This window comes from Copidosoma floridanum, unplaced genomic scaffold (genome assembly GCF_036245765.1).
Source record: "Copidosoma floridanum isolate Cflo_tuat_1 unplaced genomic scaffold, Cflo_Japanese_pri ptg000013l, whole genome shotgun sequence".
NCBI lineage: Eukaryota > Metazoa > Arthropoda > Insecta > Hymenoptera > Encyrtidae > Copidosoma > Copidosoma floridanum.
Genome location: NW_028321890.1, coordinates 34,222,113 through 34,238,577, shown reverse-complemented (window position 1 = coordinate 34,238,577; position 16,465 = coordinate 34,222,113). Strand labels below are relative to the sequence as shown.

The 16,465-nt window shown below is 43.7% G+C and overlaps 1 protein-coding gene across 2 annotated transcripts in view; it reads left to right on the top strand.

Moving 5' to 3' along the window:
• The window catches only part of kcc (solute carrier family 12 member kcc), a 123,200-nt gene that overhangs the window by 27,062 nt on the left and 79,673 nt on the right, over positions 1-16,465 (top strand). Inside the window, exon 1 of one of the 2 annotated variants that reach the window (XM_089591735.1) lies at positions 2,505-2,711. The exons of the other annotated variant lie outside the window; for it this stretch is intronic. Coding sequence (XP_089447861.1) covers positions 2,648-2,711 — 64 coding nt within the window. The 5' untranslated portion in view covers positions 2,505-2,647. Of the gene's footprint in view, positions 1-2,504; positions 2,712-16,465 lie in introns of those variants that run through there. 2 annotated transcript variants of the gene reach the window in all.

Here is a 16,465-nt window from a genome sequence, read left to right as displayed (position 1 = left end):
GGGTTTTTTTTTTTTGTTGTTTTTTTTCCTCCATCAAGGGCCCACGACTGATCGTGGTTTGGACGAGTGTGACGCGAGTGAACGAAACGCCGCGCGCGCGCGCGAGTGTCCACATTATCATAGGCTCCGGATAACGCCGGACACTTGTTTGCTCGCCACTACAGTGGGCGGCTGTAAATGTGTTTTTTTTCTTCTTTTTTTTTCTCCCCAGTGCAGGCTACAGTAGAGTAAGTAATTGTGCATGATACAGATCGTAATGTCTACACGCTATGGTCAACAGCGTCTGTGTTTATTTTTTATTTTATTTTATTTTTATTTATTTTTTTGCCACAGTCTCTTCTGGCCTGTTTTTCCTTTCTTACAATTCCTACGAGGAGATGTAGAGTTGCTGCTGCCGGGGAAAATGTAACACTTGTTACTCACTATACAGGCACTGGTTTGAGAAGGAAAATAAGGGACAGTGTATATAGGGGTGTCAGTACAGGTAACTAAGCCGGGCGGTGGGTAGGTATGTATTGTATGTACGAGGCACGCGCGCAAAATGTGTGACACATATACATTATACACACCTCCCGCGTGCCCATATACCCTAGCTTGAATCTATATATACGTGTGTCTTTGTGGCACGAGTGCTAGCCCGGAGATACGACGCGACCGCTACGTGTATACCGTTGTACTCCATCCTCTTTTCCTCTCTCGCCTAGTGACACTCTCTTTCGCCCTGTCGAAAAGACTCGCGTTTTGTACGTACGTACGTCTCTCTCCCCTTTGTTCACCTGGGGGTTGCACAGCTTTCTTTTGTGTGCTCGGTTCGCGTGTTTCCCCTCCATTGTTTTTCTTTCCTTTTATGTCGTTTTTTTTTTTTTTTTTTTTTTCTCTTTCGCTGTATCGGAGAGTCGGATTTTTCGTCAATGTGCTTTTACTTCCTGTATCCTGAGCTCATTGATTCGTTCGAGACACGAATTGGTAACCAAAAAAAAAAAGGTTACTCAGTGTAATGTACGACGACAAATTTTGCGCGTTTGTTTTATTTTTTTTTTTCTTTCATCGAGGTGAAGGTGAGCATCGTAGCTCGCGGGTTATTTCTGACTTTTGCTCTTCATTAAGTAATGCACGCCCTTTTGATCATTACTCCTGTCGCCATCGGAGATCCAATAATCTAAATGTTGTCGCGCCGTGGAGTATTGCAATTTAATATTTTTAATGCATTTTTATAACGAGAATTTAACATGAAGGGTCGAGCTTTGGTGATTAAAATATCGACTTTGTTTTTTTTTCATGCCCATGAAATTAAAATTTAAGATACTTTTATGCTAAAACTCGTGGGTGAATAATTTTCGCGTTGCCAGAGAGGAGCTTTAATTAAAATTTCAAGTTCTCGGGGACTAGATCCCTTCCTCTCTCTCTCTCTTTGAATGAAAAAAAATGCGTATGCAAAGTGTAGGTACACTTGAAAGCGTGCATTCGTTAAAAAAATTCTCGAAAAGCGTCCTCAGTAATATATTCAGCAATTCTCGTCGACTCTTCAATTAATTGCATCTGTTTTCCGATAAAAAACTCTTCTTTTAATAAGTCGTACGAAAACACAAATCGCTCGATTTAATCCGCTTTTTCGCCAACTATAAGTTATATATACATCAGGTACGTAGTTGTCGAACGAAACAACTCACTCTGTCTACATCAGTATACGTGAATATCAGAGTCGGTTATATTTAAACGTACGCGTAAATACGTTTTTTTTGCCATTACACCGGTATACCTCAAATTTCAATACCACCGCACCAACAAATTGCAATATCGTGTAACCCGCATGAAATTAATGGCAAAACGATCGAACGGCCGATACTTGGGTCAATTAGCAAATCTACCTATTGACCGATAAAATAAACAAAAGTGTACGCGCCGCACACACGTAATGTATTTGTATCGATTTTCAGCGCTACACGCGATATAATCCGCGCATTAATTAATCAGCGAATTTAAGATAAACACCGCGTCATGCAGCACTCGATGGCCGAGCAATTCGGGGGCAAAAGAGAGACACGGTTTACATATAAATCCAGATCGGTAAATTTTTAAAACCGAGCAGTCTTTCCCAATCGATCTTCGGGTCTATTAGTTGGACTCTCACGGTTCTTCCGTCCAATCGGCCCGGCCGATTAACCCTCGGGCCGATGCGCGCTTTCCCCAAAGTCACCCTCGCGAATCGGACATTGGTAATTTCGATGCTCCGCTACCTTGCAGCCGATGATGGGCCAAGCACGGCAACCTCCTCTCTGTCCCCGTGTGTCATTTTCTTCGAGCAGCTGCGCGGTGAAATGTGCGCGCCGGTGGTGGTGCAGCGGGTGGTAGTGGTATAGTGCACCCCGCGGCGTCCTGTTGCATCAGTTGTGACCGGCTCTAGTTGTGTGACGATCGGCAACACGTCGACCACGAAGATTCGAAGCGACGCGGGGACATCGTCGTCACTCCTTTGGTTGATGTACGTGCGCGCAAGTTGATTATTCGCACGATATACGAGAGATAACAGTGGGTGCGTGCGTGGGTGTGTGTGTACACAAATATAGTGCCGGTGTGTTCGGTATAGTATACGAAGCCAAGGGGTGACGTCCCTCGGTGGAGGGCGTCCGGCAACTAAGGAGGGGAGATGAGCAATTCGGGGGCCATACCCCTCATACCGGCCAAAGAGGGACAGATCATCGAGGGACTCGGTGAGTACTTTTCAACCGATTTTTTTCAAAATTTCAGCTTATCTGTGCGCTGTTGTTTTTGTTGATATCTTGAAAGCACTCGTTACTTATTTGAAGGAGAAGCCACTTTTGATTAACCAACAGGAGGAGCACGAGAGGAGGGAGGGGGGTCGTGTACAAAATGAGACAGCAGCGAGGCGTTAAAGCCGTCGGGGTAACCAGCTAAGTAGGCGAGTTTTAATTAGTTTCGAACGACCGTCTTCCAATTTCCCTTTACGAGCTGCTCTCGGTTTTTCCTCCTCCTCCTCTTCTCGTTGGGTGCTACATAATATAGATATGTGTGTGTAAATATAATTGCAACTACACGTTGAGCAAAGGGTCTACCGACCGGTGGGATATTATGTGTATTTCACGAAAGTTATAATCATTCGTCCAAATCTTTTACAGATCGATCGGTAAAACTTTCGATACCACAGGTAAAAACACTTTCCGTGTGGCGATCGAGTGTCCTTAAATGCACGTACATTGGCTCCCTGAGCGCAAAAACGACGCGCCGTTTACCCGATCGGCCGAGCAATTCTCGATCTCCGATCGGTATCGTCCAGATATTCTGCGGTGGCTGCGACCACGATGAAACTAGTGCCCAACACCCATAATTTGGATAAAAAAAAAATAAAAAAAACAAGCGTGTGCAGCTCCATTGAGAGGGCTGTGCGGTACGCATAATTTTTTCAATTTCCAGGCTCCGTGATCCCATTTCAGCAAAGTACATACATACACACTCGTATACCCAAAACGAGCGAATTATCGCGTCGAGTCGCTCGGAAAAGCGAGAGCGTTAGGCAAACTCAAAGCTTTTGGCTGCAAGCTCCAGTGTGCAGCAGTAATGGCGCATACACTCGAGCTTCCATTTAACGGTAGGATAGAGACCGCACTCGCACACATTCCCCCGGAAAGGAGAAGAAGAAGGAGGAAGTTATATCCCTCGTTCTCGCGGTAAAATCGCTGAAAGTCGGTGTCGAGTGTGCGAACGGGGTAACGTATAGTATACGTATATGTATACTCACCGAGAGCGAGTTCAACTTACTCGGGCTTTTCTGTTTGCTTTTGGGAAAAATATTCGCACCCAAGCGAGAAAAAGGGGTGAGGGGGTGCCTAATTAAGTCGAGGGAGGCTCGCGTGTAACGAGAGCCGTGAGGTGACTGCTGGTAAAAGGAGAGGAGAACGTAAACGTAGTATGGTCTCCTTTCTCCTCGGGTGTGCCGCGCTCAGTGGAGCAGCTTTTGAGATCGACCTGATTATAGTAGGGTGTGTTGTATATGGGTGTTCAAAGGAGAGGGGCGGGGCACAGGAGGGCCCTCGGCGCTAAGTGGGTTAGGGGTTCGATGGGTTTGGTTTGTCTTTGCGATACGGCAATATATATATATATATATATATATATATATATATATACACAAATAATACTTTCGGTCGTTACTTGATGAAGATTCAATTCCATATTAAAATCAAACGAAAAATGAGTTTATTAATAAATCTATCGCTCTCGTACCATTCGTACCACGAATAAATTGTGAAGATTTATTTATAAACTCATTTTTCATACGCTTAGATCCGCGGTTGTGGGGGCATCGCTTACACTGCGAATTAACGCTGAGATTTATTTTTTCGATGCGATCGGTATACTCTCTGTGTGCTTTACGTTATCGTGTCTTGTGGCCTATAGAGAAGATACTATACGAGAATCGAAATCAATAGACTTTGGATCTTTTAAACTATCGTTGTGTGTAGACGTTGCTCCTCGTGTTGAAAACGAAAAATCGGTCGAGTGGCTCCTTTTTCTGATATTTGTGGTATAAGGAAAATAAAATAAAATCAGCCGTTCGTTAATCAGTGTCAAAACTGAATCACGATTTCTTACAGCGTTTTCTTAGCTTCAGACTTTTACCGCTACCCATCATCGATCGAAGATCATTTGTGATATTAAGACTATCTCCTTTGTCAAGGAAACTCGAATCTGGTCCCATCAATCGTCTCGACCCAATCGACTTGTTTCCTCCCGCGATCCTCGTTCTATCATATTCTCGTGTTGGGGCTACTCCTCCACTACTCCTTAAATTTTCTGGCCCATTGATTAATCAAACGCCAACAGGTAAATTAAAATTTTCTGAAAACTCGCTGCATTCGATTCAACCAAAAGAATATCATTCATCCTTGTACATTTACAACGGTAACGAAATGAGGGATAGCGAAAACTTTCTCGAAACAACAAGGGCGTATCATGTATGCGTACATGTATATTAGGCACCACACCGTGGGTAAAACTTAAATTAAGCCGCGATCAAAGGAACGTTCAAAGCCGCAAGGCAGCTGAGAAACAAATTAACGCTGCCGCGTATGTAATACACGTATACATCTAAATCCACGCGCGCTTGCACACGCCACTCGTTTGCCTCCCGACTAAAATCAAATTTTCACGTGAGCCACTGCACCGGCTTCTCCTCCGCTCCACTCGCCTCGTTATAATTGCCGTACCGCGTACACACACATACGTCCTGACCCACGTGCCTTACTTACACACACACGCACCCGCGTCGTCTCTACAGCCTTGTCGTAACAGTGACCGCATTAGGGGCACGTCAAATTTTGGTGCTCTCGCTGTGTACAGCTTAATTACGCGCCACAGAGAGAGAGACGGGGCGTATAAGACGCTCGGCGCATCTGTAATTGATAACTCGAGCTGAGAAATTGTAAGACGCCGCCACACGACCACGTCTCACGAGCTAATTGCACAAAGACTCGGTGGGCTGGAAACACCTAACTGCACGTATACCTAATGGCCCTTGGGCTAATACACATATATCTCTCGAAGCTATTGTTTGATAACGGCTGCGCCTCTTTTTACGGCACTTTTCCCACCCCCTCTCCTCTCTATATACCTGTATCTGTGATGGACTATTACGGGCACAGACGCGCTATTCGGATTCTCGCGCGTAACATCACCCCATTCGCGTTACTCCCGTGCATACGAGCAGCGACGCAGATAAGCTCCTATAGCTTTTTTTTTTCCTCCCCCTCCCCCTCTCGCGGGTGCGGCCCATTTCCTCGGCTCGTAAATTCTCGAGCCAAAGCGGCTTTTGCCTCCAGTGAATAGGTGGGAGGGGGCACACAGGTATATTGTATACGAATACACATCGGCACGCTTCCTCCTGCTCTAGATCCAAGGAGCTTTTCTTCCTCCTCCCTCGTCGCTTCGCACAATGAGTACGCGGCACAGTTGCGGCGCTTTTCATTGTGCGATGCGTTACGCCGTCCCCCCCCCCTGCTTGGGACACCGCACGTCGTATAACACGTGCAAGCATCAGCACGCGATAATGAAAACAATTTCAGCTGACTCCCCGAGAGAGGGAAGCCACTGACTTGCTCTCGGAGCTTTCGCCCGACTCTTGCTTACTTACGCCAAAATAATACCTACTCGGGAATATCCAAGTGTATAATATACTGTACACCCGTCGTTTCGCGCTCAACCCATTTTTTACTCCCGTATATGTATACCTATACCCCGTGGTTGGGTCTTGGTCGTGCTCGCTCTGCAGCGTCCCTCGGGTGTATATGGAAAACCACAAACAGCAAGAAGCTGTACACGCTTGCATATATACACGCGAGCCTTTCGCTAATTAATAATCCCCAAAAGCTCCGTCGCTCATTATTTAGTACTTTTTTCTTTCCTCCCTCTCTCTCCCTGTATCCGTGAGTAGTTTTAATTGGCTCGTGTCTAACTTGAAAGCGTCGCCTGTATTTATATTCGCTCTTTTGCTTTGAAGTTGGAAAAACCTCTGATTTTTTTTTTTTTTTTTTTTTTTTTTTTTTTTTTTTTTTTTTTTTTTTTTTTTTTTTTTTTTTTTGGAGAAAGGTTTCAGGATTCGCTTAGAGGACATTGGAGGTTTTAATTTCATCAGCCCCCCAGTTCGTTCATCGCTCGGGGAATTTTTTTTTTTTTTTTCAGTTGACCCGAGCTCTCTTTCGATCGTATGTGCGAGTGCGCGGCCAATGCACACGCGTCCGTGGATACGTTTGTGGATTACCGAGGACCGCCGTACGACGCGAGAGCTCGTTCGTGGTAAGGGAAAGGGAATCCACTAGAGACCGCAAAAAGTCTTTTCCACGGGTGATACGGACTGTTTTTCATCCAGCTTTTTCATGCAAGCGCGTTTTTAAACTCGAGATGGCGCACCCAAAGTGAAAAGTTCGTGTCGTTTGCGGTGGCGTTTACTGATTTCAATTGGTAGTACCTACGACGTCACGTGGGTCAACTATAGATAGAGCTTTGACGTATACAGTTGGTGGTACCACCATGCATTTTTGGCAAGTTCTGGGATTTTTTTCCCCTTTGTGATGTACGGCGAAATTTAAAATGTGTTTGGAGCTCATCGACATCGATCGATTCGATACAGTCAGTAGGAGATACTTTTGACCTTTCGTGCCATCTGCAGCGTGACAAAATGGTGTAACATAACGAGACGAACTAATTGAAATGTTTAATTAAATCAGCTTTAGTTGAATAAACAGCTAAAGCTCGAATCGTGTGTACCTGTATTACTTACTGAGGGAAAATAAATATGTTTAAATTGCAGGCCCGTAAACGGGGTAACGCGATACCTCTCTTTCACTTCTTCGTATTTACAGTTCTAATGAACTTTTCCACTAAAATCAATAAACAACAGATATTGCACGAAGCTTCCAAAAAATAAATTTAAAGTCCAGTCAATTTAATTGTTTTTAAAAATTTTTTACTAAAATTTTTTATCCCTGAGACTGTTGAGTAGGCGTAGCCCAGCTGTGCTGAATACAAAAATAATTTTTATTTTATTTATTGTTATTTTTTTTAATACTATTCATTATTAACAGGTCAGAGCATTCATATTTGAATATATTTCAGCTCAAGTGCTTCAGAAGATCGTGATTAATTAACGAAATTTCATGCTGTCCAGAAATTCTTTCGAGGGTTGTTCGAATAATCGCCATTTGTCGCAAGACTTAACGATTTACTAGTTGCAGCATTTTCGAGATTGGCTCCTTTTTTTTATGCGTTTAAGTTTTTTTTATATCTTTAGATGGACATGTTTTGTTGAAACTGAAGTACAAGTTTGGGTTATAATAATGTAACGAATTACTTTTTTTCTCGAGGCAATGAAGATTCTGCCTGAGAAAAGTCAATACAATTGTGCTAAGTATTGGTCGCTCGGTGCAAGTACAATTTACATATTTGGTAAAACTTGGAAATTTCAATACGTAGGGATAAAGGGGTTTCCGTGAATATATTTTTTTCTATGTTCAAAGTGTTGAAGTATCTCGTTTTAATGAGCGACCAGGAGATGTGCGCATCGTTATATTTTAAATATAAAGACACCCCCTGCATTTTCTTTGATGATCATCTTTGTAATTGCCAAGAGGCTCAAGCTTCCACCTTCTTTTCTTTTTTCGCTCTTCATCGCCACGCCATTTTTTTTTCCATCGGCTTTTAATCAGCTTAGCTTTTTTATTCACTACCCCTGGCTTTGCAGCATTCTAAAAAAATTTAATGAAGTTTACTATAAACTTTCAACGAAAAATTTCATCTTAAAATATTTCATTTAATATATTCCGGCGCGTAAGCTTGGACCCTTTCCATAAAATTTGAGTGAACCCCGAATTTGCCCGTCGTAATTCTGTCCTTGTATGTTTTTTTTTTTTTTTTTTTTTTTTTCTAATGCTATTATATGAGTCTGATGTATAGGGTACACATCAAGGGGACAGACACATGTCCTTCGCATCGTTAATGCCCATCATTACCGCTAATAGTACATACCGTTGTCGTTTCGTTTCATTGAGCGGAGACACTTTTATCGTCTCCATATCTCCCAAGAGCAGCCAACACGCGTTAGTTTTGCATATATGAATGAAAAAAAATTGCTTCAATTTAATCGCAACTCCGCGATGTTAAAATAGGCACGTAGGTCGAACCGAGTCCATTGGTTTTAATTAAAATTGCGAACCACAGTCTATAAATATATCCTTTTATTCCCACGGCACGTCAACTTTTCGGTCCGCGCATAAATTCACCTTCACGTGCAATCAAACAAATGTATGCGCTCGCACGCCACAGCGGCACTATTCAACGTGAAAAATACCATCCACCTGTCCCTCTCGCCGAATCATCGATCAATTTTTCCCACTGTCGTGCGTAAAGTAACCTATTGTTTTTGCCTCAGTTTTTATTATTTTGTTACGAAACAGTCGGCATTATTTTCCACGTCGGAAAAGCAACGAGACAATGCCGCTTGACACGCGCAGCCCTCGCTCCGAGCTAATAAATAATAAACGTTGTTTTTGTTTTTCACGTTGCTTTTTTTTCCCCCCACTAAATATTTTATTCGTTGGCTCAATATAGGCTCCTCGTAAAAAATGTACCCCTCCAAATTTGAATCAGTGGAAAAACCATTTCAAGTGATTTTGTACCTATTGATTCTCGTGGTATCTATTAAATAATAATTGACGTTCATCGTCGGACTACCAATCGCGCGGTAGAAGAAAAAAAAAAGGTATCTCCAGCGTCTAGCCCGAAACCATCAAACGAACCCTAGTGGAGGCCAGAAGACTCGGGTAAAACCAATCCATCTGAGCCGGACTCCGAGCGTATCACCATCAAACACCCATCGGCGAATCCAAGCTTCTTATCAAACGTCCGTTTTCATTAAATTAAACGTACCTCCTATCGACGGCCGCTACATCCCTCGGAAATGCTCCACAAGAGCCAGTCTATACGTATATTTTATACACACACCCGCGTGCACACAAAACTCCCCCCTCGAGCGTACACGTATATACACAGCCAGGGCGTGCTAATCCAGTTCAAGGTTGCCGTTCTCCTCCTCGCGGTGTCGGAAACGTCGAACGGGCGCACCTTGAAACCATTTTTCCAAGCTCGCGCGTCACATTGTGTGAGATTATCTATACATCGCATAAGGGTAAGCGTAAGGGTGTATCCCTTGAAATTAGCCGGCACAGCGCTGGCGATCATTTTTTCATGCACCTCCCCGAGCAGCTTAAGTAGTTATTTTCTCAACGGCATTAAATATGCCTCGCTCTGAATAATTCACGCGCTACATAGCTCGGGGCAACCCGTTCGATCGTCTGGTTATAAATACAGCGAGCCCAAGTTCGATACGCGACGAGAGGAGATTTCACCCACGACTGTCGTACCGATATTTTGACGCGAAAAAAAATGGCCAAACGGAATCATCTGTGTATTGTAGATTCGGGAACTAGTTGGGACCATTTTTTTCCTTTACCCCCAGCCATTTTCACGCGAGCCGAAATGTCCCGACTCTTATGTTTGCTCTTTTGTCCGCCGTATACGTAAATTCCACGGTTGAAACGCCGGTGATTTTAGGTGTTGTCAATGGCACGGTGGTGTCTCTCTTGTATTTTTTTTTATCGGTGGTAAAAGTTACGGTGGCGTTGTGGTTGGACACGTTTAAACGATAACGGATGAGCCGCCAACGAGTTGTTTCATTTATTTCGCATCTCTTTGGCGAACAACAAAATTCATCGAACGGTGTAATTGCAAATTGTGAAATCTACCGCGTGTATTTTAATGACAACAATAATTATCATGGTCGGGATATCGATTGGATGAGCGCTCTCACGAAGGGAAGTTAAATTATAAATTAAAAATTCTGATGTGCGGGTCGCGTCGATTCGCATGCAATTAATTACGGCTCGAGAGCACCAATCCATTTATTAAATTCAAACAATTTTATTTTACTTGATAAAAGGGTGAAAAAAAAAATACACAAAGAGTTTGGAATTTTTCTGCGACGCGTCGGACGGAGAGATAAACATTTTTCCGTATTAATGAGAAAAGTTCCGCTTCCACTCTTTCTGTACCGTAACAGCTGCGAAATGAACAAACTGTTTTACTTTGCATTTGGCGCAGTTGGAAAATACATCTCTTTTGCTTTACTATACTTGTCTCCCCACCACTAGTATACACGGTTTTATCACTTGAAAGAGCGAACTAATAAAACACAGAATGTGTCATTTCCCTTTAAACTCGAGTAGACAAAGGGCACTTGCTACGTGTACATATACCCATCGCAGTAGCCCGTGCGTGTTTCTCTGTATTGATTTTCTTGACCTTGTTGCGCGAGGAGGACAACTGAACTAGCGGTACAACCATCCTTTTCTCCTCCTCCTCCAACCCTCTTTTGTCTTTTGCTTCTCCTCCGAATTAACTTGGTATTCCAGCGACGACGATGGTAGCTCTTTCGAGCTGTGATTCAACTCCTCGCGCTCGCAAAGTTTATCCCCGCGTGAGCTGTTCTTCCCCCCTCCCCCCCCCATGCCCTTTCACCTCGAAGTCTTACTCGTGTCCTCTTTGCGAAGCTTAGCAAGGTTACTCTTGCCTTTTCCTCGCGCTTCTCGTCGCCCTCTTCGACAAGTTTGGCTCGTTAACTGCGGAAGCGACCGAAAAACTTTTTTTTTTTTTTTTTTTTTTTTTTTCGTGAGATTAAAGTTTTGCCACTCGCTCCCGCAGGTGTTTCCGAGTCCACGCGAGCTACTCGTCGCTTGGTATTTAATTTTTACCAGCCTGTTGCTCGATTGGGAAAACTTTTTTTTTACATCTAGTACGAAAAAGATTTTAAAAACTCTTCCCGATGCCGATACGAATATCTCGATGGATCGGAAGCTTTGCTCGATTAAGCATGAGGACCGGGAGGGTTGAGATTATTTTCGATAATGTCGGGCGGAGTTTCCCTCGTCCTGAGGTCATTATTGACTTCTCGCGGAAGGGGAGGCTGAAAAAGTCGATGGAGAAGAAAATTGGGCTCTGCTCGAGTCCGATAGTTCCTTTTCTGTGCTGCTTATCCTCCGTTTGGAGACTCTATAACTACGCGTTTTTTTCCCCTCCTCACCCCAATGTTTTTTTTTTTTTTCGATGGGATCGGCAGTTCGAGTTTTTCGTAAATACGAATAATCCTCGTGACCTTTGGTTTATTTAATCCTCGGATATTATTGGAGTTGGAAAAAAAAGGGATTGCGAGATAGCGTCCACTCGAGTGCTTTTTATGCGTCACACGAAAAGACTCTCGTTGAAACTGTAAAATTCACTTCCTGCCGTTCGATCGGTCCTTACGAGCCACTTTCGTCGGGAAATTTGAATTTAAAATCCCGATATTCCGTCCATTACGTGCTCGTTACGCGAAAATAAGGCAACTCCGCCGGTCTCGACTTCCTCATCGCTCCATTATTCTCGGCTGCTGCATCTGCAGAGTGAAAATACTCTCTCTCTCGCGAGGGAGAATATAAATTCAGGGCTCACGGTGCGCGAGACTTTAACTCCTTTTATTTTTACCACCTGGCACTTTTTCAGATGACGCATGACCCTTCCCTTTCACACCTTTTGGTTCTACATGTACGTGCGACGCGGCCGCCTCTACTGCAGTTGGTTTATGCAATCGAATCTAAATGCATACGAATATTTGGTTGAATATGTTTGGCAGAAAAAATGTTTTTTTTTTTCAAACGCGATTCGTCCCTCTCCAATGGTTATTTTCCAACAGTATGTTGTACGGGTAAAATTATGTGTAAAATTGTAGTACTGCGTTGGTTGCTTCTTTAAAATAATGTAGCTGGTATTTTTAAGCCTTGAAAATAGGATTACGAAAAATTGTAAAAATCTCGTGTAAGAACGACGACCTTGACAAAACAAAATCCCTCACGGATGCGTGAATCATCAAAGAAAATTATCTTAAATTTCATAAAAACTCGAGAATTTATCAACCATCTGCGCTTTTAATCTCGAAACAAAAGTCAAAAACGATTCAAGTAGAAAAACAGCGCAATGGTCAGACATCCCCGTGCGCGAGCATTTCGCGATAACCCATGACCCCCCACTGTGCCGGAAACAATGCATACGGTTTTCTCTCTCTTTCTTCCTCGAGACCGGTTTTCCTGTTACTGCCGAATCGCTAGCCAGCAATCCTTAACGCCGCAACAATAAATTCCGTATTTACCCGCTGGAAAGAGCAAAGGTAAAACAAAAAAAAAGGGAAAATCCCACTCGCGTGTTGTTTCAGCTAAACGATCGCTCAAGCCGGACAAATAAAACAACGGGGGCGCGCGCTCGAACCACTCGAGGGGCGCTCTATGCGGAAAAGAATCCAATAATTCTTTCCCAAGAGGAGCGCGTGCACGTTGATTCAACTTTGAAAGGAGCAGAGTAACGGCAGATCTATTCTCTGCACGACAAAAGCGTGAGATAAAAGAGTACTGGCTAGAGAAAGAGAGAGATAGAGGCGTGATTAAAGAGCGGGGGGTGGAGGGGTGGATGGAAAAAAAAGAAAGAAAGAGGCGCGTGGACACACTTGGAAAATTGGATTTAAAACAGTATAGCTTCAAACACCGTCGAGAGATAGCAGAGGGTTTCTTCCCCCCGCACCACTGTCCCTCCGTTTGACGCGATTTCCCGATGTTTTTTTTTCTTCCCTCCCTCGCAGCGTCAGCTGTTTGTTGCACACTGCACCGATGAAACGAGGTCTTACCGGTATCTTTGCTCGAATTAAAGTTTAGCAATCTTTTATTCGTGTACGAGTGAGCGTATCTTTATTTTCTACAAGCTAACTTTGCTATAGTTGTATAATTATTTTTTTATATCATTGAAGTACAGTTGTGCAACGAATGACGCGTCTGTTTTATATAGGGCTAAATCGGTAAAAATTTCACTGATTTTTCTTGCAAATCTGCAATGAGAATAACTCTGTTGAATAAAGTCACTATTTTGCAATGTTAAGATACCTTCAGGACACGTAAGAGAAGAAGATAAAAAATTCGTCGACACCTCGAGCTTCCGTGATTTCGAAGCAATGACCAAACCATGGAATATTCACCGATTTCCCGTGTCGAAACAGGCTTCTCGGGCCAGAGGGGGAGAAAGGGGCCCGTTTCGTGTTTATGAATTATTCACGCGAGTTGTTCGACAAAACGTTGCACCAATATCTGTTCGATACGTATACGCGTGTAGTAGGTAACACGCGGTGCAACTAGACGCTGACCTATATAAGCTCCGCTGCCGATGCGAGAAATTACAACGATTCACATTTAAGGTCAAATCCACGCGTATGCATTACAAACTTTCTAAATCAAACCAACAAACGTATGGATGTTTGAATCAAAAAAGCCCTGCATACCACTAACTCGATCAACATTTCATTTTCACCCGTTTCTACGCCTCTATCGGTGGATTACCTCGCCCGCCCGTATATATATATGCCGTGTAACGTTCCACTTTGTCCCTCAAACGTCGAATCATGACCAATTTCGCAAATGACATCAATTTTTCCGGACCTCGCGTTTTGCAAGTACATTCCCGACTACACCCGTACCACAGGTACATGGTCATAGGATTAAAACACAGAGAGGAAAATAACTTTGATGTGTCTATACACCACCGCGAGCGAGAGCTTCCTTACTCATATACCTACGATCGATTGTCAATTACCTCCGCGCTTTCTTACCCTCGAAGGATGCCCTTTAATTTTCTTATACCCCCCAGAGCCACTATACGCGCATTTCAATTTCAACGCGGGTGGCTAAAAGTATACATTTCGGAAGGACTTGACGTGAAACGCCGAGTCGAGCTGTTAAATTTTTCCGCCCTGCAGGAGCCAAGGAAACGTGTATCGTGTACATGCGCACAGGATAGGAGCAAGGGGAGCCCCATATGCGGCGAAATTAAATTTCACCGGTGGTTGGAGCCCGTGCATACCGCGGGCACACACATATACACGCACGTATTGTGAATATTCATGAGCTCGCCGCGTTCGCCATTTAATTTTCACCTATGGATACACAATATATATACAGATCTGCACTCGAAATACCCTGGCTTTGGGTGGACGTACACACGCTGACCGCGCGAGATTTGCACTCCAGAGGAACAGAGCAGGCTGTGGGGGGTGGACCCTTCAGCGTTTTATTATTCCGTGGCGCGCGCGAAATTGAATCGTTAACTTTTCACGTCGGCCTCCGCTTCCTCTTTTTTTTTTCCGTTTTTTTCGCTCGGTCCTGCCTCTCCCTCTGCCCGGTTCTTTGGTTATTCTTCCTCCCCTTCTTTTTTATTATTTTTATCTTTTGTTTTTGCTAGGAAAAAAAAGAAAAAAAAAAAAGAAGAAATAACGAGGGGCTGGGGTCGGTGTGACCCTGTCAGCGTCCGTTTTTTGAAACCAACAGCTGCAGCAGCGCGGGAGAGACGGAAAATCGAGATTACGCGACTTTCACCCCCCCACCTCCACACAGACACACCACTCGTTAGTCCCGCGCCGTTCCATTATCTTTTTTTTTTGTCCGCCACTCTGCTCTCGGCCCCCTTTTTTTCCTCCCCGATATTATCTAGTGGGCGATGCTTACTGTCCAACTCCTCCACGCATCTAAATTTTATACAAGCACCGCCTGCCGAAGACAAGATGAAAGGCATCCTTGGTGTCTGTATGATGTGCCTGTATCGTTTTTAATCGTCACCTCATCTGCATTGCGCACTTTGAAGGTACAAATACCGCGTGGATGCTGGTCCTTATAGGATACTCCAATCCAACTTTGAAAGTCCTGTATAGACTATGTACAGAGCACAGGCAGAGGATAAATGGAGGTAAAAAAAGTGGAAAGAGCTTGCAGCGGTGGGGGCGGAAGAAAAAAAAAAAAAAAAATCGTGGTCGGTTAACGCGAGCTCGCGCCGCGGCTGGAAAAGCGATATTTCACCCGCACTCCAGGACCGCGCCGGGGGATGGCGTTGCAGTAGCTCCGTCGTGGATTATTATACGTTCAAATGTTAAATGCGTGCCAGCGCGTCCAAAGTATCGTGATATTATACTCACCCTGCACCTACATGTACACAAATAAATAGTCCACACGGGCCCAACAGCGCGTGGCCTTCGCTCGGAAGAGAGTGCAATATGTACTATACTTACTGGCGCAATTTACCGCTTGGCAGAGGCGATTCTCTCTATCTCTCTCTATGTTTCTTTGTTTCCAGCGTACGGGCGTGTGTGCACACACACACACACACACTTGGACGCAATCGATATCAAACTGAACAATCATTAATTAACCTCAATCCGACTGTGTATAGCCTCAAGTAAAATAGAAATCGACTCGTATATCGTGTACGGGCTGCTTGAATTCTCGGTGCTTCTTCTCTTCCTTTCTCTCCATATACCTCGTGTGTGCTTTTTCTCCGGGGGGATAATAGCCGCGTCTTTTTCACCCTTTCGTATCTCTTCGTACTGCGCTTTCCCCTTTTCAACAACTTTGCCGATTTTCGCTTATTTTTGGAAACTTGAGATTTCATCGCGCTCGTATGGAATAGAGAAAACACACACAGACTTTAGCCAAGTGAGGGAGAGAAAAAATAATGATGTCCCGGTTCGTTTTTTTTTTTTTTTTTTTCGTCACTGTCTATTTTTATCGAATTAACTGTACGTGAGGGTGCACTTGTATCTACCTGATGTTTTTCTAGACTGATGTGTTGAAAGGAAGTAAGACATCATCACGGTATAATATTATTATAACAATATACGTGGGCTTATTAATATTCGATGAAAAATAGTAATAGCAGTATAGCTACCCGGAATTTAATTAAAAATCAAACAGAACAAAAGAGGGGAAAACAAAATTAAGCATTGGTCTAGTTAATTGATATTCGTGTTGCGAGATTGTTCGAGGATGTTATTTTGATTTTT